Source organism: Crinia signifera, chromosome 3, assembly GCF_055691185.1.
Source record: "Crinia signifera chromosome 3, ASM5569118v1, whole genome shotgun sequence".
In the NCBI taxonomy this organism is placed as follows: Eukaryota; Metazoa; Chordata; class Amphibia; order Anura; family Myobatrachidae; genus Crinia; species Crinia signifera.
The window spans coordinates 209,044,695-209,066,783 of record NC_139219.1 but is presented as its reverse complement, the minus strand read 5'-3'; the positions used below and the strand labels follow the sequence as shown (position 1 = coordinate 209,066,783).

The following is a 22,089-nucleotide window of genomic DNA, read 5'->3' as shown; positions in this document are numbered from 1 at the left end:
GGTAAAATCCATATGTGGGGGTTAGGCAAAAGCAGGCTTAGTGACAAGATGTGGGTGTAGATCCGCGGATAATAAAGGATGTTTAGGTCCCTATTATGATGGTTCAGGGGGAAAAATCCGTAAGGTTAGTAGATATCAGGTCTGTAGATGCTGGAGGCACTAGAAGTGTTCCAGTAGTAAGTGACTCTGTTATATATATACAGGATCTATTTAGTAGATGATTTTGAACTTTGTAGTTTTGGAGATCATTCGATTATAAGGTGCATTAACGTGCAGAGTTCTTTTGGTCGAGTATGGGTGAATATGGTCCTTAATTGTAGGATTACTCCATTCCAATAGGTAAGATGGGTAAAGGCTCCACCAGCCTTATATGGATAAAATACAGCGATTGTCAGGAAATAAAAACTCAATCACAATGTAGCACTTTTCAGGAGCTCCTTCACTGGCTGGTAGGAGCTCCTGAAAAGTGCTACATTGTGATTGAGTTTTTATTTCCTGACAATATATATATATATAAGCACCCCACTGACGAAGTCTCTGACGAAACGCATAGGGGCGTGGCCAACGTGACGTGATCCAAGACCCTGGCAACCAGCACACGCTTCCAGCCTGCAGCAGCCGGAGACGCCGGCAATTATCCCCGTTCTGCCTTGCAGAGGTCCCGTGAGTTACAACCACTCTGTAGCGGTGACATTGTGTATGCTGAACTTGCCAGTGGAAATATTGTTGAATCTAGTGGTAACCAGTCCACTCCAGACGTATAACTCGGTACGAGTTTTGTACATAGAGTGACCACTTGCGTTTTTTTTATATTTGTCTTTTTAAATAAAACGATATTGCACTTTTGCAATAATATATATATATATATATTACAGAGGAAGACCGCACTCGCACACATCTAGTGCAACTTGGGGTGCCTTATAAAGAGTGTATATTTTTAGGTATACACCCAAATATAGTCCAGGGTTCCCACACACTTGTGTAGGATATAGGGCACTCGCCGAAATTAAGAGTGTTAAACTCAATAATTTATCATCAAAGGCATTGATTTATTCCACAGAAAAGGTGCTTCATATGCTCCAACGTTTCGGTCCTTGCCTTGGACCTTTGTCAAGGAGCTTGTTATGAAGAAAAGAGCCAGCGTGGTTAAAGGTGGAAGGAACCTCCAGGATGGGGAGTCAGCACCTAAGGTGATAAATTATTGAGTTTAACACTCTTAATTTCGGCGAGTGCCCTATATCCTACACAAGTGTGTGGGAACCCTGGACTAATATATATATATATATATATATATATATATATATATATATATATATATATATATATATATATATATATATATATATATATATATATATATATATATATATATATATATCCCAGTTACCGACAGTAGCAGCGTAACTTATACTGTACATAACGCCCACACCAGTTGCCGACAGTAGTAGCGCTGCCTATACATATGCCCACACCAGTTGCCGACAGTAGTAGCGCTGCCTATACATATGCCCACACCAGTTGCCGACAGTAGTAGCGCTGCCTGTACTTATGCCCACACCAGTTCCCGACACTAATTGCACTGCCTATACATATGTCCACACCAGTTGCCGACACTAGTAGCGCTGCCTATAAATAATGCCCAAACCAGTTGCCGAGAGTAGTAGCATTGCCTATACATATGCCCACACCAGTTGCTGACAGCAGTAGTGCTGCCTTTTACATATGCCCACACCAGTTGCCGACAGTAGTAGTGCTGCCTGTACATATGCCCACACCAGTTGCCGACAGTAGTAGTGCTGCCTGTACATATGCCCACACCAGTTTCCGACACTAATAGCGCTGCCTATAAATAATGCACACACCAGTTGCCGACAGTAGTAGCATTGCCTATACATATACGCCCACAACAGTAGTGCTGCCTATACATATGCCCACACCAGTTGCCGACAGTAGAAGCGCTGCCTATACATATGCCCACACCAGTTGCTGACAGCAGTAGTGCTTCCTATACATATGCCCACACCAGTTGCCGACACTCGTAGCGCTGCCTATACATATGTCCACACCAGTTGCCGACACTAGTAGCGCTGCCTATAAATAATGCCCACACCAGTTGCTGACAGTAGTAGCACTGCCTATACATATGCCCACACCAGTTGCCGACACTAGTAGCGCTGCCTATACATATGCTGACACCATTTGCTGACAACGTGACAGGCGCAGCAGCAGCCACAGAGGAGAGGACAACAGCAAGTGCTCCGGGGCCCGGCCAGGTGCCGGCACCCACGCAGCCCCCGCTTCCCCAAGCAGCAGCAGGGGCTGCCTTAAGGCCCCCATACATTAGTCCGACTTGTCCTAAGGACAAGTCGGACCTGATTTCACCCTGCAGCTCCCCGGGAGGGGGACACACGATTAAGCACTTGATGTGCCAAGGTTTGCATATGATAAATCGCATGGATTTATCATATGCGGTCCCCGGGGAGCTGCAGGAGGAGGGAGCCGTGCGGGGGACATCAGCGGGAGGGGGATGCCGGCTAATAGAGAGCCGAGCAGGGGGAGGCTGCATAGGGAGCCGGGCAGGAGGAGGGTGACAGCGGGAGCAGCGCGCCGGGCAGTGCGGATGACGCTGGCTGCCGGGCAGTGGCGAGAGCCGGGAGGAAAACAGATAACTTGAAAAAAAATAAATAAAAAGCCCATACAGAATGACTAGCAAGCCATTGATTGGCTGAGACCTCTCTCAGCCAATCGCTGATTGGCTGAGAGAGGTCTCAGCCAATCAATGGCACGGCTCCGGGGCTGGGCTGCACATAAGATTTAGCAAATCTTATGTGCAGCCCGTCCGACCTCCTGACCCGATGCGCGCATCGGATCGGACGGGGTGTCTTCAAGTGCGATTTGGGCCGATTTCACGGCCCGATTCATCCGAATCGGGTGAAATCGTGCCCAAATCGCATAGTGTATGGGGGCCTTTACACTATCTACGCCACTGTTGTCCCATCCCATCGCAGATAATTACCAGGTACAAGCTTTTTTGCTGGTTTGGCACGGTAATTAGTGCAATGTGAAAGGGGTTACCAGTTACAGCTAACAGGTAGCAACACCGGCATTCGAACCGGGTAAAAAGAAGGAGTTCATACCAGTTCATTGCCATGTTGCTGTGCAATGTGAATGGGTTAACCGTGTCAAGCAACCAATTTCCCGTTCACAGTATGGAGGAGGCAGCACCAGCTCTAAGCGCTCCTCCTCTGCCCCCAATGACGCTCCGCTGCGCCCCCTCATGATATCAGCAAACCAGCAATATTGTGGGTTCGCTGCTGCAGTCTGAACAGACCGCACCGGGACTGAACCATTTAAAAGTCCCCAACCCTGCATTTGTCTGAAAGCAGTATTAGTGTTAGGTACTAGGGGAAAGGTTAGAGTTAGGCTGCGGGAGAGTGGAGTAATGTTGGGATTAGAATACTGTATATTGGACATGTGGTTGCTACTATTGGCGTGCTAAACAATGTGATCCTATGGAAGATGGCATGTTTCCCATTCCAAACAATCAGATTCTACGTCTTATTTATTTAGCACTTTCTAGAAGAGAATTGATAGAATCTGACTGGTTGGTGTGGGAAACATCTCGTCTTCAATAGAACTCCCAACTTGGTAAACAGTTTTCCTGCTTACTGAACATAATCAAAGCACCTTGATTTATTTAGGAGAAAGTGTTTTAGAAGTACAATTATTATTCTAATGAAGTTTTACATTTCCAAATGGGAAATTACCTGAAGGAGAGGAAACTCAGAGAGTATATCAGCATTCTTTTCTTCCCCCATCAGAATGGCCTCCAGCAGAAGTACATCAGCCACAGTAAGTCGATTTCCAACTAGATACTTCTCACCATGATCTCTTAAGACCTTATACATACAGAAAATGCATGTCAATTCCCATTAACAAATACTAAAGAGCATATTCATCACTGTCCTATAGAGCCCGCTATTGACTTTGCATCTGACTCTAAGTTGCTTTGGTAAACACTAAACTATGTACTGGAGTAATATTGAATTGGTCCAGTAGAGTGCGGCTATGAAAACATGCTGTCTTTGGAAACCCCATCACGAACACTTCCGCCAATTGTAATTTATGCTGCTTCCACATCACAAAATGAAGGTTCGCACTGGGACTTTGAAACGGGTCAGTCCCCACAGCGAACAGGCAATATTGCCAGCTCGCTGACATCTGGGGGCACGTTGGGGAGTGGCACATCATCTGAGGCGGGGGAGAGGCAGCACTTAGAGCTGGCGCTGCTCCAGGCACTGCCTCCTTCATAGTGTGAACAGGAAATGGGTCGCTCAACCCATTTAACCCGTTCACAACACGGCAAAGAACCAGTAAGAACTTTGCTTTTTTACTGCTACGTATTGCTGTGTTGTTACCCATTTAAGGGACACTGTAATCCCCTTCACATCCCACTAATTACCGGGTCAAAACTGCTTGTACCTGGTAAATAGTTGCAATGTGAAAGGGGTATTACTCTGCTGGAGGGGACAAAGGATTCCTAATCAAAATCCAGATCTACTTCAGGAAGACGTGGGCTCCAGTAACTAATGCCATGTAAAGGCATCAGTTCCCACACAAACTCCAGCAACTTTCAATTATCAGCTTTGCGGTATTGGGTTCCTACACTAGTGCATGGGAAGAGCAGGCAATGATGGGATTGCAAGGAAACAGGAGATATTCATGTTATCTCCTGTGTTACCTTTATATGCATCACCTTATTCCTACAAAAGTAGGTGAAGAATAATTTTTTCACTTACTATAAGGGAAAATGCAAAAGTCCATAATTATAATAGGTTCTGACCGTGATGTAGGACGATGTTGCTAAATATATCAGAGCGTATTAATATTGTTGTTAAGTGCTCATTCAGACAAATGTGTGTTTAGGAGCATTGGGGCAGATGTAGTAAGCCTTAACAAGAGATAAATGCAAGGGTGATAAAGAGATAAACGTCCAGCCAATCAGCTCCTTTCTGACTTTTTTCAAACTCAGCCTGTAACATGGCAGTTAGCAGGTGATTGGCTGGACGTTTATCTCTCTTCATCAGCCTTGCATTTATCTCGTTAAGGTTTAATACATCTGCCCCATTGTCACATACTGCAATGGAGAAAAGTTCCAAGGAATTATGCAGCAAATGTATGTTGTCTACTGAAGCATTGCATCATGGGAATAGGTTAGCAGAGTAAGCGCATGGCATTGCCACAGTGCATAGCTACAAAACATGCTACAGAAATGCACCTGCACAGATACAAAAAAAAAAAAAAAACCCTGTGCCAACGCGCGGACCAAATAAATTACAATCCCAACTTATCAGCAGACCAATCCACCAATGATTGGTCTGATCAGTAGACCAATCCACCAACCAGGAAGGTTGTGTGCACACAATCTGCATGCTGTCAATCAAACGACCAGTCGAGATTGTATGATTGCATACAATCTCGTTCTGATGTATGGCCACCTTTAGAATAAAGGCCATTATACTCTGCATCTACTAGATAGAAATAAGAACATGTACAGATTGGAAAGGGTACAATAAAATGTATTACCTTTTCATACACCGGGAAATACCGATGCTTTGCTTTTTGCACAATGGTATCAATGTGTTTCTCTTTATTTTCCGGCACCACAAACGGAAACCACAAAATTAACTCCACAAAATCCATGATACCCTCCGCATACATGTCAATGCTAAAGACATAAATGAAGACATCACATATTGGCAGTAGAATTAAAGTAATTATGGGCCTAACTCAGTGGTTCCCAAACTGTGTGCCTAGGCACCCTGAGGTGCCTCAGGACACTTGCAGGGGAGCCTTGGGTTGGTGGACCATGACCAATTCATATTAGTTATGTGCAATGTAACAGGCAAAACCAGTGCTAGTGGCTGCCAATCATAATATATATGGACAAACAGAAGCAAATCCTGTCCCTCACCACATAACTGTGACATATAAACACAATGTACTTACTTTTATATTTTTTCCTGAATTTCTCAATAAGAAACATTTGGCCTAGGGGTGCCTTGAAAACATTTTGATGCTCTAGGGTGCCGTGATTCCAAAAAGTTTGGGAACCCCTGGCCTAATTCAGGTTTGTACCCAAATGCAATTTTCTAGGCTACAGAGTTGCTGAGGTTAGATAGTAAAGCGGCCTCCCAGAAATGAAAACATTGCTTTTGTATTCAGCCTAGTGCAGGGGTTCCCAAACTTTTTACAAGGAGTACAATAGTTTATTCACAGCACCCCTAGGCAAAAAAAAAATATACTAAATAAATAAATAAATAAATAAATAAATAAATAAAAGTGAATTGTGTTTACAATATAACTGAACCTAAGGATCACATATAAAGGGTTCTGTTTGTACACATTTTATGATTGGCAGCCACCAGAACTGGCTTTGTCCATAAATAATTTTAGTTGGTCTTGTATCACCAACCCAAGGCACCCATGCAAGTGTCCCAAGTCACCCCAGGGAGCCACGGCACACAGTTTGGGAACCACTGTCCTAGAGGATGAATACAAAAAGTGTATAATAACCTTAAAAAGTGGATAATATCTAAAGTGGAACTATGCTAAACCGCAATAGGGGTGTATGATGATATATATAGATAGATATATATATTCTATTTTTTTTAATTTATTTATTTTTTGCATAGTTGAGACAAGCAAATCCTAGCTCCATTGAACAGTGCTTCTGAGATCCGGCACATGGGACCATGCCATGATCGAAGAGGCATAAGTGCACCATATGCCTCCTAGCCAGTCATTTGCTGGCTAGGAGGCATATAGTGCACAGGACCATGATTAAAAGGTACACAGCAGGACTGAAACATTGGATTTATGCAGTCACTTTAGGGATTAAATACTTTTTTTGCAAATGAAAAATGTGGTGAGCGCACAGCCTACTTCAATAGGATCGGAATAGCCACTTTGTGGCAATCTGCAGCAGCACACCTAAGAGGACTACTTAACCGTGAGTGCACAGGGAGATATATATATATATATATATAGATATAGATATATATATATATATATATATATATATAGAGATATATATATATATATATATAGAGATATATATTATTACACACACACACACACACACACACACACACACACACTCACACACACTTCACCCCACTTGGCATTTTTCAGGTTTTCTTGTTTCAAAATCTAGAATTAAAATGGATTGTTTGAAGCTTTGCAGAATTTCAGTCACAGACCATGCCTACAACTTTGAAGAAGCAAAAAACAAATCGGGCAAAATATCAGAAAACGTCAGCGTGCATATCTATTCACCCCCCTAAAGTCAGTACTTGCAGAGCCACCTTTTGTGCCAATTACAGCTGCCAGTCGCTTTGGATAAGTCTCTATGAGCTTGCCATATGTTGCCACTGGGATTTTTGCCCATTCCTTAAGGCAAAACTGCTCCAGCTCCTTCATGTTGGATGATTTCTGCTTGTGAACAGCAATCTTCAAGTCTGACCACAGATTCTCTATTGCAGGCTTTCCCAACCACGGTCCTCAAGGCACACCAACAGTGCAGGTTTTAGTGATATCCAGGCTTCAGCACAGATGGATTAATCAGAATCACTCGGGTACTAATTAAAGTCACCTGTGCTCAAGCCTGGATATCACTAAAACCTGCACTGTTGGCGTGCCTTGAGGACCGTGGTTGGGAAAGCCTGCTCTATTGGATGGACATCTGTGCTTTACATACTAGGCAATTCCGATTGTAGGTTTCCCCTTAAACCACTGGAGTGTTGCTTTAGCAGCATGCTTCAGGTCATTGTCTTGGTGGAAGGAGAACCTCGGTCCCAGTTACGAATCACAGGCAAACAGGTCTTTAGAGCGTACGGCTTATTGTGGTCTATGCGAAGATAAACCAGTCTCTGCTGTAGAAATCTGCAGCTCCTTCAGGGTTACTTTTGGTCTCTGTGCTGCCTCTGATTAATGCCCTCTTTACCTGGTTTATGCCTTTTGGTGGGTGGCACTCTTGGCAGGTCTGTCATGGTACCTTGTGCTTTCCATTTGACTTTAATGGCGTTCCGGGGATCAAAAGATTTGGATTTATTTTTATTACCCAACCCTGACTTGTACTTCTCAATAACTTTGTCCATGACTTGTTGGAGAGCTCATTGGTCTTCATGGAGTGATGCCTCTTGCTTATTAGTGGTGTTGTAGCCTCCGGGGCCTGTCAGAAAATGTGTGTTTATACCGACAGATCACTTGGTGGACTTCATTTCACCAATTATGTGACTTCTGAAGGTAATTGGTTGCACCAGAAATTTTGAAGGGGCTTCAAAGCAAAGTGTGTGGGGGGTGGAACAGATATGCACATGCAAATTGTGATTTCAAGTAAATCTTTTTTATATATATTTCACTTAACCAATTTGGACAATTTTGTGCAGATCCTTCACATAAAATTCAGATAAAATAATAATTAAATTACAGGTTGTAATGCAGGCATGTCCAAACGGTGGCCCTCCAGCTGTTGTGTTGAGTCCCATCATGCCTTGCCACAGTTTTGCTATTAGAAAATGCTAAAACTTTGGCAAAGTATGCTGGGATGTGTAGTTTCACAACAACTGGAGGGCCACAGTTTGGACATGCCAGTTGTAATGAACAAAATAGGTAAAAAAGCCAATGGGGTGAATACTTTAGCAAGGCACTATATATATATATATATATATATATATATATATATATATATATATATATATATATATATATATATATATATATAGTTGCATTTTACAGTGCATTGATGATATTGTATATAAGAAATGGTCCTACAAAGCTTTCTCCATCAGGTCCTTCCCATGCAAGCCATGCTTCTCGGCAATGTATCGCAGTATGGCTTTAGTCTGTACTAACTTCTGCCCATCGATTTCCACCATTGGGGTTTGTTGAAATAGCAATGATCCATCTGCAAAAGGCAAAAGTATATATTATTATTATTATTATATACATACTATACACACACACCCTCTGGAAATCAGTAGGAGGAGGCCTGCTGCTAGTACTCCTGGCCGGTCCCCGCTGCTCCTCCCAGTGCCTGTGCAATTATGACAGGCCCCAGGACTGGCACATGGGCGGTACCCACATCAGTACTGCGCATTCTCCATCTTCTATGGGCTGCTTCGGCACGGAGACTGGCATATGCCCAGTACCGAACTAGGTACTGTGCATGCACATACCCCTGGTTCTATGGATTTGTCTGCAGCCCATAGGAGCTAAAGAGGCAGCCCCGGAGGGAGGGAACACCTCCCAATGGGACTGCCTTTGGTGACTGGCTGGTCAAACTTCCAATAGGAAGTCATTGCCACAGACTGCATCTGGCTTCAGAGTGGCAGGTTTTTTACCTGGGGGTGCTGCAGTCCATTGGTAAAAATAAACTACCACTGATCACCGTGAGTGACAACTTCCCCCTACTACAAAGCACTGTACTCTTCTCACACAATTTTGTGGACAAGGGAAAGGCTGCCAACATTTAGCTGCATGAAGACTGACAGAAAGTCAGTGGGTTACTGTAAAGCCAGTGGTTAATATAAAGCAGCAGTTCACAAACTGTGTGTCCTGACCCTAAAGCGGGTCCCAGCCTTCTCAGCATGGGGTCTGGACTTCATATTGCTGACCATCAGACTGATGACTTTTCTAATCTCAGTCAAGCTGTGTACACACGGGGGCGATATATTGCTCAGCATTTCCTTTTCATCAGTGACCAGAGCTGATGAAAGGGAACCTCTGCCGGGGGAGCCACAGAGGGGATCAACTGGTCTCAGTGGGGCTGAAAACGGGAGCGTACACCCAGCGAATTATTGCCGATGCACACTCCAATTGCTGGCAATCTGGTTACTCAGCGACCATATTGCCAGTGATAAATGCCCGTGTGTACGCACCTTAAGTGATTCAGAGTCTAAAAATCTGTTGAATTGTCTGTTAAGGGCCATACACACTAGAAGATTTTAATTTCAAAAGAGCAAGAGATTTTCACGAGGTGAAAGACTTTGTTGAAAATCTTTCATTACTTGTGTACTAGCACGGCGCCCACGGTAATTAGTCGACCGATTTTTGATCGCATCGCATGCCATACACCCGATGGCATGCGATGCGATTTTGCCCCATATACAATGTTAAATGCACCCCCACGCCACCCCCCAAGTACAAACGTGAACCCGAAGTGTGGCGAGCGCAGCGAGTCCGCGAGGGGTGGCGGTACGCGTCCTACGAACTTTTAATACCCTCACTATCCACGTCGGCGTGGAGTTGATTTTATAATGTGTGGCGAGCGCATCGAGCCACCGAGCCCGAAGCGTGGCAAGCGCAGCGAGCCCCGTGAGGTGACACGTGTACCTGTGAAGTTCTGCGCATCCGCTCGCCTTGCTTCGGGCTCGGTGGCTCGCTGCGCTCGCCACACTTTATAACATCAACTCCACGCCGACGTGGATAGTGGGGGTATGAAAAGGTCGTAGGACGTGTACCGCTGCGCTCGCCATGCTTCGGGTTCACGTTTATACTTTGGGGGTGGCGTGGGGGTGCATTTAAACATTGCAAGCACCCATTAGGGTGCTTATACAAGTTATAATCGCATCCCATCGCATTGTATGACATTGTGGAACATCATGCGATATGGTCTGCGATGCGATGGGCGCCGTGATGTACACAATTACCAATATTTCAAATAAAAGTCTATTTACATAATGGTCTGCGTTTGAATTCCAAAGGTGGGAGCAGCGGCCATTTTATTCAGTGCATTTCTGTTCTTGATGCCTGATTGAAAACTGATCACTGGGCTGCATATATTGAGAGCCCAGAGATCAGGTACATGCTGCCCCATCTGGGGAAATCCCACCCATGTTCATGGCTGCAATTGTATTTGAAAACTGTGCATGTAGGGAGAATTCCGTTCACCTGCGCCAACAGTATATACTCTACTGCCATAATATAATTAGGGTTACCACCTTTGTTTTGAGAGATTCCCTTACAGTGGTCCACCCACTGCTTGCCCTTTACGCACCTTATCATGGTTTTTAATATTTGCTAAATATTTTATTCTTGATTTTGCACACCATAATGCCACTTACACATTATGCCACACATCATAATGCACATTACATGTTATGCCACACACTGCGATGGCTATTACACATTATGCTATACACCGTGATGCCCAATAAGTCACATACCATTGCCTATTACACATATTGCCACACACTGTGATGCCCATTAAATATTATGCAACACACCGTGATGCTCATTTCATATTATATCACACACCGCAATGGCGATTACATATTATGCCACATTAGTACTGCTTACCTACATGTTAATTGCTAGGGGTTTCTTGCTCAATGCTAGAGCCTTCATGCCATGGGTTAGTAAAGTGCTAGTTGCCAAGGGGGAGTTACATGTATACGTTACCACCATAAAAAAAAAAAAAAAAAAAAAAAATTATATATATATGCAGAAACATAACAACAGAGGAGCGCTCCATAGTGTAAAACTGATTTTTTTTAATTAGCATAAAATTGCTCCGGTGCAGTCTAGGTGGACTCGTACCAGAAATAAAACAGGTGTGGGCTGGGTACCACAAGGCGTATAATAACAAAGACCAGGCTTATCTCCTACCACCTCCGGGGCGCTGCGAACACGATCGGTATCCCGTCGGGCTCACACAAAGTGGGACACGGCGTTCCGAGAGTCCTAGCAGGAACAGATGAGGCAGGGGAGACCCGGCGTACAAGCAGGCTGACTTCACCAAGCCCTGCCCTAACGCGTTTCGTATAGGAACTTCGTCAGAGACGCCCTCTGACGAAGTTCCTATACGAAACGCGTTCGGGCTTGGTGACGTCAGCCTGCTTGTACGCCGGGTCTCCCCTGCCTCATCTGTTCCTGCTAGGACTCTCGGAACGCCGTGTCCCACTTTGTGTGAGCCCGACGGGATACCGATCATGTCCGCAGCGCCCCGGAGGTGGTAGGAGATAAGCCTGGTCTTTGTTATTATACGCCTTGTGGTACCCATCCCACACCTGTTTTATTTCTGGTACGAGTCCACCTAGACTGCACCGGAGCAATTTTATGCTTATTAAAAAATCAGTTTTACACTATGGAGCGCTCCTCTGTTGTTATGTTTCTGCAGATTGTTGTTTGATTCCTGGGGTCCTGGAATCTTGCGGAGTGAGCTGCAGTCCGGATTGGGACTTAGTGTACCTTTGAAAAGGGTTGGCCTTAACCCATTGCTAGCTGGCTGTGAGGATCGCAAACTAGCGCTGGATTGATACACCTGTGCACTTTCTATATATATATATATATATATATATATATATATATATATATATATATATATATATATATATATATATATATATATATATATATATATATATATATATATATATAGTAACCAAATAAAGGGCACACAGGGTCTTCAGGTAGGTGAAAACAAACGGACTGGTTTATTACACAGTCATAGGTGTGTCAACGTTTCGGGGTCGCCCCCGTCGTCACTTGTCCTGACGACGGGGGCGACCCCGAAACGTTGACACACCTATGACTGTGTAATAAACCAGTCCGTTTGTTTTCACCTACCTGAAGACCCTGTGTGCCCTTTATTTGGTTACTTATCATTGGGACTGCAAGGTTCCTTATTGCAGGCACCAGGGCAAGCTACCTTGGCTTACACCCAAGTCCAGGAGTGCCAGTTCTCTTGCTTTATATATATATATATATATATATATATATATATATATATATATATATATATATATATATATATATATATATTTATATTTTTTTTTTAAGAAATATGAAGCGGCACTCCAGTTCTTTAGTGAAATAAAGGGGATTCCTTATTTAAGCATCATTCTACGTTTTGGTCTGTTACCAGACTGTCATCAGGAGTGCCGCTTCATATTTCTTCAAAACCTACTTATTTGCAGTAGAGGGCACTGGCCAATTTACCTACATTTGGCGGGAGTGCCGGATTTACATCCAAATAAATAATAATAATAATAATAATAATAATAATAATAATAATAATAGGTGGCCAGTGGCAGCGGTAACGTATACTGTACATTGTTGGCCTGCACAGCAATGTATACCTTGCCGCCATAAAAATTAGACATTGGTGCCAGTAATATATACATTGCTGGCACGTGCCAGCAATGTATATATTACTGGCTTATTATACATTGGTGCCAGTGATATACAGATTGCTGGCATGTGCCAGCAATCTATATATTACTGGCTTAAAAAAACACATTGATGGGCAGTTGTATTTATATGCTCCACACTATGGAGCAGAGCAGCCAGCCAGGGGCGAGGCATTCTGATGGGGGCGGGGCGCTCCGCTTGTCTGTGTGGCCTGGCTGGGAAGACGCGGCAGAGCAGATCAGCTGCGTTGGCACGGCGGCGGGGTGAGTATATGCACTGGTGGGGGCGACAGGGGTGCAGGCAGCGGGAGTGGGAGCGGCCGGTCAGCTGGGCTGAAAGTTTCTGATCTTTCAGCCCGGCTGCCATACACACCTGGTGATGATGGCCCAAATATGAGCCATCATCGCCAGGCGTGCTGGTAAAACCAGCAGACGGACCACTTTGCTAGCAATGATGCGGGAGTCAGGCATCGGTGGATCATACACACTTGCAGACTTTAAGCTGAAAATCGTTTTGAGCGATTTTCAGCTAAAAAAAAAAAAAAAAAAAAAAAAAAAAAATCGGCAAGTGTGTATCATACTTGCCTACTTTTGAAAACTAGTTTCAGGGAGATTATAGTTGGTAATAGATTTTTGCAAAGTGCCCCATTGAGGGGGTGTGTCATGCGCCACCCAAAGGGCGTGTCTAGTTCTATATATGAAGCGATTGTGACACCTAGAAGCGTGGGTGTGTACTGCTACATCAGAGAGGAATCTTATAAAATGACTTATATCCAGATGTAGATGAGCCTCAGAGCAGTTAGTAAGAGCAACTATACTTGGTAAAGTGCTGGGAAATGGTGCAGATGATTCAATGTAAATTTATCTGTTTCTTATTCCTTTTTTCCCCAAAAATGTAACAGTTATATGTGGGCTAGGTGACATGAGGGAGATTGCGAGACTAATGAGGGAGAGAGGGAGATTGCTGCTATATCAGGGAGTCTCCTGCAGAATGCAGGAGGGTAGGCAAATATGGTGTGTATGCACTTTACTTTAGACTCCTCACATCACAATGCTGCCATGTATGTGCTGTCTGCTGACTACACATGTCCTTCTGTAGTCACTTGCTGGGGTCCTGTAATTATTTTTATTGTCTGATGGGGTCCCAGAGCAAAATAGTTTGAGGACCCCTGATATAGAGTTAAGGAATTTAAAGCACTTTCGAGTATACTCCAAAATTTGCACCAAAGCAGCAAGTGCTAATACACGGTTTCCTAAAGTAGGCTGTCATAACAGACATAGGTGCCGATTTATCGTATTGCTGGTGGGTGCTCAAGCCAAAACTATAGGGATGTGGCTTCAAGGGGAAGGTGTGTGGCCACAAAATAACACCAATTTATATTACGCAGCACAGTTTTACACATTACAGCACAATGTAACGATACACACCAATATATTTTTGTTCTATGGAATTAATAGTATATCAATTTGACATCATTTTGTGCCTCCAGAGTGCTGCCATTGTTGCATGTGCTGTCTGCTGAATACACGTCACATGTGTAGTCAGCAGATAGCACATGCATTGATGGCAGCATTGTGGAGGCACAACATGATGTAAAATAATTTATATATTATACAGCCAGATTCCATAGTACAAAAATATCTTTATCAACAGTTATCTGTGCATCATTTCTCTTCCTGAGGCTCACAGGTAACTGTTGATAAAGATATTTTTGGACCTGAGTCCTAACTGAGCATTGCAGTGAGCAGATATTTACTGGTCTGGGGTGGGGGCCTGCAAGCTGTTGCCTGCCTCCTCCTCGCACTGTAGGCGGCCGGGCCCGGGGGCGCACTGTGTGATTGTGCACGGAGGAGAGGGAGGGTAAGGTGGGCAATGGTGCCAGGCGGCCCCTGGTGAGCGTGATGCAGCAGGACATGTAAGACAGAGTGCGCGGCCGGGGCGTGGACTGCAGGCAGGACAGAAGTACAGTAGACCGGCCGCAGCGTGGGTATGATTTGATTCAGCACTGCTGCAGCCTGCAGTCTACCTTTGGCGGCCCAGCAGAGGCCAGAGGGACTTGGGGGGTGGCCAGTGGGTGCTCATGAATTTCTGTGGTTGCTCAAGCCCTTGAGAACCCACAGAATCGGCACCTATGATAACAGACTTTATTGTAACAAAGTTTGTGTACTCTCTCAGGCACTGAAGTGCCAGTTACATATCATGTCCTCAATAGCGCTGTTACAGAAGGGTGTGGTAGGACAGGATCCCGATTGTTGGGCAGTCAGTATACAGACATGGAAATCCTGACTGCCGGTGCTCTGACAGGGGGGGGGGAGGGCGAGAGCAAAGAAGCCCTTTGCGGACTCGCTGCTCTGGCCACACTGCGGGTACGCTGGCTCGCTTCGCTCCCCACAGGTTCTATTCTCCGTCTATGGGGGTCGTGGACCTCCGCAAGGGATAATAGACCCAGTCAGTCGGAATCCTCCTGTCAGAGCACCGGCAGATGGGATTCCGATGTCGGTATACTGACTGTCGGGATCCCGATTGTCAGGCAGTCATCCGGCACCCATAACATATGTACCCAGTAGTACTTAGATTTTTTTGTTTCAATAAGGGATACTCAACCTGTATATTATTTATAAAAGTCCAGCTGAGAAGTTCAATGGACAGGGTTGAATATGTACAAAGGAAAAATAGTTATAAATATAGTAGTGGCAACAATCAGTGTAGCCTTACTTTCTACTTTGGATCTTATACAAATTTAGCCACAAACATACAGTCACAGCAGATTTCGTGGCTAGAGTGACAATTTTTTCTGTAGCATATTGCATTTAAGCAGCACTAGCAGGAGCATTAAGTGTGTGTGTACGGCAGCGGCACTACAAGGGGGGCATTATATTTGTAAGCAGCACTACTATGGGCATTATGTGGGTGTGTAAAGCAGTGGCACTACAGGGGGCATTATATGTGTAAGCGGCACTACTGGAAGTATTGTGTGTATAATGGGGCACTGCTGGGGGGGCAATATATGTGTAAGCAACACTATAGGGTGCATTATGTGTAAGTGGAACTAAAATGCCATAGGGTGTGAAAAATTTATAATTACACCATTGCATGTATAGCGTTACTCTAAAGCATTATGGTGTGTGGCATAATGATAGGCATAAAAGTTAATTACGCATTATGAAGTGTGGCATGTGCAATGGGCATTATGGTGTGTGGCATCAAGTTACTTAGCATTACGGTGTGTGGTCTATTAGGTATTACGGTGAGGGTCATAATGTGTAATGGGCACTACGGTGTGTGGCAAATTCTGTAATGGGCATTACAGTTGCTCCGGGCACCATGTTATTTAGTTACTCCTCTGCTCCACAGTGGCTAAGATTTCTGCAGGCACTGGCATAACTATCAAGGGTGCAGCTGCTATGGGGCCCAAGCTGTGTCTGGGGCCTGCAGCTCCCCTACACCCAGTCCTGCCTTTCCTAAAAGACTGCCAGCTCCCTCTTCCCCACTACCCACCGGAGAGCAGCACCTAGCAGAGAGCTAACAATCCTCCCCCTGCCCTGCACAGGGCTGGCCGTAAAACACCGGTCTAACATGCAGCACTGTGGCCTACACTGTCACAGTGCTATTTCTTATACCGCTGCCAGCCAAATCCCATACAGCGCTCCTGGACCAGCAGTGACTCATGCGATCCATTTATCGTATACAAAGTGTGTGTAAGTGCACCCCACCCTCGTTCCCTGCACAATGTATGCACTAAATGTTTTTGTGTGTCAGTGAGCCCCTGGCCCCTGTTGTGTGTGTCTTTGTACCCCTCTACAGTGTGTGTGTGTGTGTGTGTGTGTGTGTGTGTGTGTGTGTGTGTGTGTGTGTGCGCGCGTGTGTGTGTGTCAGTGTTCCCCTTATAAAAGAGTAAAATATTTATGTGTGTGGGTTAGTGTGCCCCTGTATATGTGTGTGTCAGACTGCCATAGCTGAAGTTTGCCTCAGCTGGCTCTGGGCAGTGCCGGGATTTGAATGTCACCACCTCTGTTAATTTCATGCTCCTCTCTATCGCCCCCTAACACCCTCCTTTTACTCACTCTCTCTCCCTCCCTCCCCCCCCCCCAAGGGGCATAGTAGTGACAATGAAGGGGGGCCCCTCTGAAGATTTTGCTATGGGACCCACCAGTTCCTAGCTACGCCCCCCTGTCTGCAGGTATCTAGTTCAGGTCCTGGTCATTCCTGTTCTTACCTAATCCCCTTATGAACATTGGCCCTTATTCTGGTTCACTTGCAAAGGCAAATTCCTTCTCAAATGGAAAAAAAAACATGTGCACTGCAGGTGGGGCAGATGTAACATGTGCAGAGAGAATTAGATTCGGGTGGGGTTTTACTTCAAAGTGAAATCAATATTGCAGTGTAAGACATCTGCCTTCATAGGACATCTTTGACCAAGTGGATGTACAAGTTGAAATTGAGATATTCAAAATCAGCTAGTGTGGAAAAGTTGTAACTTGACCTGAATAAGAAACGTGCAAAGCATTTTGATCTGAGTCTGAGTCAACATCTTCTGTTCTGGCAAGAGACCTAAAGTTTCACTTTTTTTTTTTAGCTGAAAATAATTAAACCTATGAAGAATCTCATGAACCATCATTTCGCATTCGATGTTCCAGCCATCAATGTTCTAATCATTATTCCAAGTCATCAGTATACCCAGGCAACCCCAAGTAAAATACTTTGCCCTCAGTGTGGTTATCGGCTCATAGCGCTTATGAACTTCATCAGTACGCTGCACTGCATCTTTATCATCTTCTTTGTCATAGTCATTGTGTAACAGTCCTGTTGCCGTGCATACCTTACGCTCTGCCAGTTGCCAAGTAAGTTTAATTTATATAGCGCACTCTCTCCAACAGTACAATCTTCTTTGTTATCATCTGTTTCCTTTTACTCCTGCCTGCTTCCTGCTCATCCTGCCTCTGGGTGCACTACGGTACAATTTATGTACAAGGGTCTAATCAGACCTCCCCGATTCATTCATTGGTCCGAGCCTACACCTGAGGCCTTCTTCACATTGACTCAGACAACAGGCATGACAGCAAGAGCATTCCAGGTCTACAGAGAAGCAACGAGAAATGGAAAGAGACCCCTATTCAAACAGGGATGGTTTGTTGACAGTTCATCATGTCGACATATCCATAAAGACATACTGAATGTTAACATGGTCACTGTCGACAAATTATACTACACCCATATGCTATGCAAATATTTGACAGCAACTCTCAGGCATAATTCTAAAATCAGATATATTGTTTATTGAAAATAACAAAGGGGGTTGATCCTATTATGCGCGGATGATTCACGAGTGTGAATCATCACAGACCCGGTGCACTTTATGGCGGGCTGAATTTGCTTAAGAGTGCTCGCACTTTTAAGTGAATTTGGCCCTGTGAGAGGCTTAATTTGGGTGCCGTTTCCAGCGTTTAAACGGCACCCGAACGGCAACTCACACCCTTCAGCAATAATAGGATTGACCCTAGATTCTACTGCAGGAGTCCTCAAACTATTTTCCTCTGGGACCCCATCAGACGATAAAAAATAATGACAGGACCCCAGCAAGTTGCTGCAGAAGGTCATCACATCACAGACAGCACATACATGGCAGCATTGTGGAGGCACAAAATGATGGGAGGAGTCTAAAATAACAGACAATTCAACAGAATTTTCAGACTCCTTGAATCACTGGGGGAGATTCTCTAAAAATCTCTGCCCCCCCCCCCCCCCAATCGCAATTATAATTATTGCATATGTTCTAACATATGCGATAATTATAGCAAAGACCCAGCAGGTCCCGGCGCCTCCCCCCTCCCTCCCAGACCCGGCGCTGCAGCGCCGGGCTCTCCTCCTCCCTACACCCGGAAGAGGATCAGTGCAGGGAGGAGGTCACAGGTCCGGGCAGCACAGCTCTGGACACAGGTGAGGGCGCATTGCGGTAGAAGCCCATTGGCTTCTATGGGGCATCGCCAGATTTTTCTTACAGCATCCCAAAATGCTGTAAAAACACAGATAACAGGGTTTTTACCACATTTTTAGCTTAGAGAGAGATTAGAAAAGTTATCGGTCTGATGGTCAACAACATAGAGTCGCGACTTTATTCTGAGAAGGTCGGGACCCACAGTTTGAGAACCCCTGTTCTACTGGATATGCTATTGAAAGTTATTCATTCTATCAGTGGTGTCCAGCAGTACATACAGTATATGCAAATCACTGTTATTTACTAGGCAGTATTGATCAGCAATACTTTATTTCCTTTTTATGTGCTTACGGACCCAATTTAACAGTCTAATAGTGGACATCAAACAAAGTGTTTCGTATAAAACTGAACTAAAAAAAAACAGAAAAAAAAAAAAGACAAAACTGTGGGCCAAATGTAATAGTGTGAGAGTTTTAGAAAGTGAGAGATTTTGGGAGAGTTTTCCCATGTTTTTTAAAGCAGCAATCAATTACATGGCAAAATCAACCTGCCTCTTCACCCGGCAGAGTCTACTGTTCATCAGCGACCATCTGAGCTCCAGGAGTGGATGAGTGCCAGATGGCTGAGACTGAATCATCAGAAATCCTGATGATAAATCACAGGACAAAGACGGCAGCATAGCCAACTGAAAGGGGGGGGGGGGGGGAGCACTAAAAAACCTCTGATCATGTGCGGAATCTTGGTGTTGTCCTGGATAGTGGCACTTAAACATCAGGTGTCAGCCACAATCAAGTCCTTTTCTATCTTCTAAGGAATATAGCCAGAATCAAGCACTTAATTCCCTCTGAAGACCTGCCTGAAGTCATACATGCATTTATATCATCAGGCCTAGACTACTGCAATGCTCGCTACCTGGGTCTCACATCAAAAGAATTGCACCACTTGCAGCTGGTACAAAATGCAGCTGCTACACTATAAACCTGGGGTAGCCAACCCTAGTCCTCGAGAGCTACCAACAGTGCATGTTTTGCAGGTCTCCTCACAGAATCACAAGTGAGCTAATTAGCTCCATCTGTGGATCTGTTAAAATGTGTCAGTGATTAATGAGTGCAGCTATGCAGCAGCTAGGTTGTCTGGAAAATGTGAACTATTGGTAGCTCTCGAGGGTTGGCTACCACTGCTATAAACTAACCAGCCCCAGTCCTGCCACAACTCCCATTTCAAGATTGGCTTACTCACTTTCAAGGCCCTACATGACCAAGGCCCAAGGTACCTGCAGCAGCTTCTGATTTCTTACTGTCCTACTAACAGTACCCAGAATTACCCGAGCTTTCAACTTTGTTGCACCAACTCTATGGAACTCTCCTCCTCACACAGTGCGAGAAGCCCCCACTGTAGGGATTGGGATAATTTGGTAAAGGTCATTAGATCGACAATGTCCATGTCGACAGTCAAAAGGTTAACATGGGGTTAACCCCATGTCGACCTAAACATTGTCGAACTAACGACCTAATGACTGTCGCCCATAATGCTGTAGACCAAATGACCGCATACCCACTGTAGAACCCTTTAAGAATAGACTAAAAGACGTACCTATTTAGTCAAGCATTTTACTGATATCTACTGTTAAGCTTGTTATTTTGAGCTGTAAAGACAATGGTAAAGAACTTTGAGTCCAATTGGGAGAAGTGCTATGTTTTTATTATTATAAAAAATAAAGCAGTCAGTATTCCCTGCACAGAAACAAAATAACTCACCGCACATCGCCGGCTACCGCAGAGATAAATATTAGGTACTTGTGTATTATCACGGTGCCCATCGCATCGCAGACCAGAAGGCATGCGATGGTATGTTCCGCGATGTCATACAATGTTAAAATTGTATGGCATACAATGCGATTATAAATTGTATAAGCACCCTAATGGGGGCTTACAATGTTAAATTGACCCCCACTATGAACGTGAACCCGAAGCATGGCGGTACACGTCCTACGACCTTTTCATACCCCCACTATCCACACTGGCGTGGAGTTGATTTTATATAGTGTGGCGAGCGCAGGGGACGCGTATTACTTCACAGGTATATGCGTCCGCTCGCCATGCTTCGGGCTCGGTGGCTCGCTGCGCTCGACACTATATAAAATCAACTCCACGCTGACGTGGATAGTGGGGGTATAAAAAGGTCAGAGGACGCGTACCGCTGCGCTCGCCACGCTTCGGGTACACATTCATACTGGGGGGTGGCGTGGGGGTGCATTGAACATTTGAACAAAATGGGGGAGAAAAGAGGACTCTTTTTGGGGCACTCTTATGATAGGATGATTTTATCAATAAAACTTTAACTTTATTTGCTATATTTTTAAAACGGGGCTTACTCTTGGACGAGGTAGCCTATGTCACCAAATTTCGCACCAGTTTAGCAGTGAGCTTTTTACCTTATAGGCTATGTGCTGGGAATTTTGGCTCGGATGTGATTGGTCCAATAGTGAGACCAATCCAGGTAGTGATGTTTCGCTAGTGAGCCACGTGGCTCATTTTCATTGGGGCTCGTTAAGAGGCAAATTTGTTAAGTTTATTGGGGTTGTTTCCCCATTTTGGGGGAGACTGCTGTATTTGTTGGCCCTTGGTGGGTCGCCGCAGATGCCTTGCTCCTGATTGGGTTTACAGTAACACAGCAGTAATTTATAATATTCTACTAGCTCTCTAATGGTAGCTTTCAAAAGTAAGTACAGATAGATTTTCACAGTTCTAGACTTTGGCTGTAAGTGCTAATTGGGTGTGTCAAGTTTGCACAGCTTCTGTTCCTTGCACATTGGTGCTTGGAAAAGAAGAGAAAAAAACATGATGTGAACAAGCCGTCGAGGCGAAACGCGCGTCATCCATAGATCCGCTGACCACCAGCGCCGGTGGTTCAGCGTTAGGAGACTGCACAGCAGCAAGCCGCACGCAGCTCCAGCTGCA

The 22,089-nt window shown here is 44.7% G+C and overlaps 1 protein-coding gene across 1 annotated transcript in view; it reads right to left on the bottom strand.

The window, feature by feature from the left end:
• LOC146064155 (glutathione S-transferase A4-like) overlaps window positions 1-22,089 on the bottom strand; it is a 56,926-nt gene that overhangs the window by 5,454 nt on the left and 29,383 nt on the right. Inside the window, exons 4-6 of the mRNA XM_083177339.1 lie at window positions 8,836-8,968; window positions 5,587-5,728; window positions 3,768-3,899 (exon numbers count right to left, since the gene is read on the bottom strand). Coding sequence (XP_083033465.1) covers window positions 3,768-3,899; window positions 5,587-5,728; window positions 8,836-8,968 — 407 coding nt within the window. The remainder of the gene's footprint in view (window positions 1-3,767; window positions 3,900-5,586; window positions 5,729-8,835; window positions 8,969-22,089) is intronic.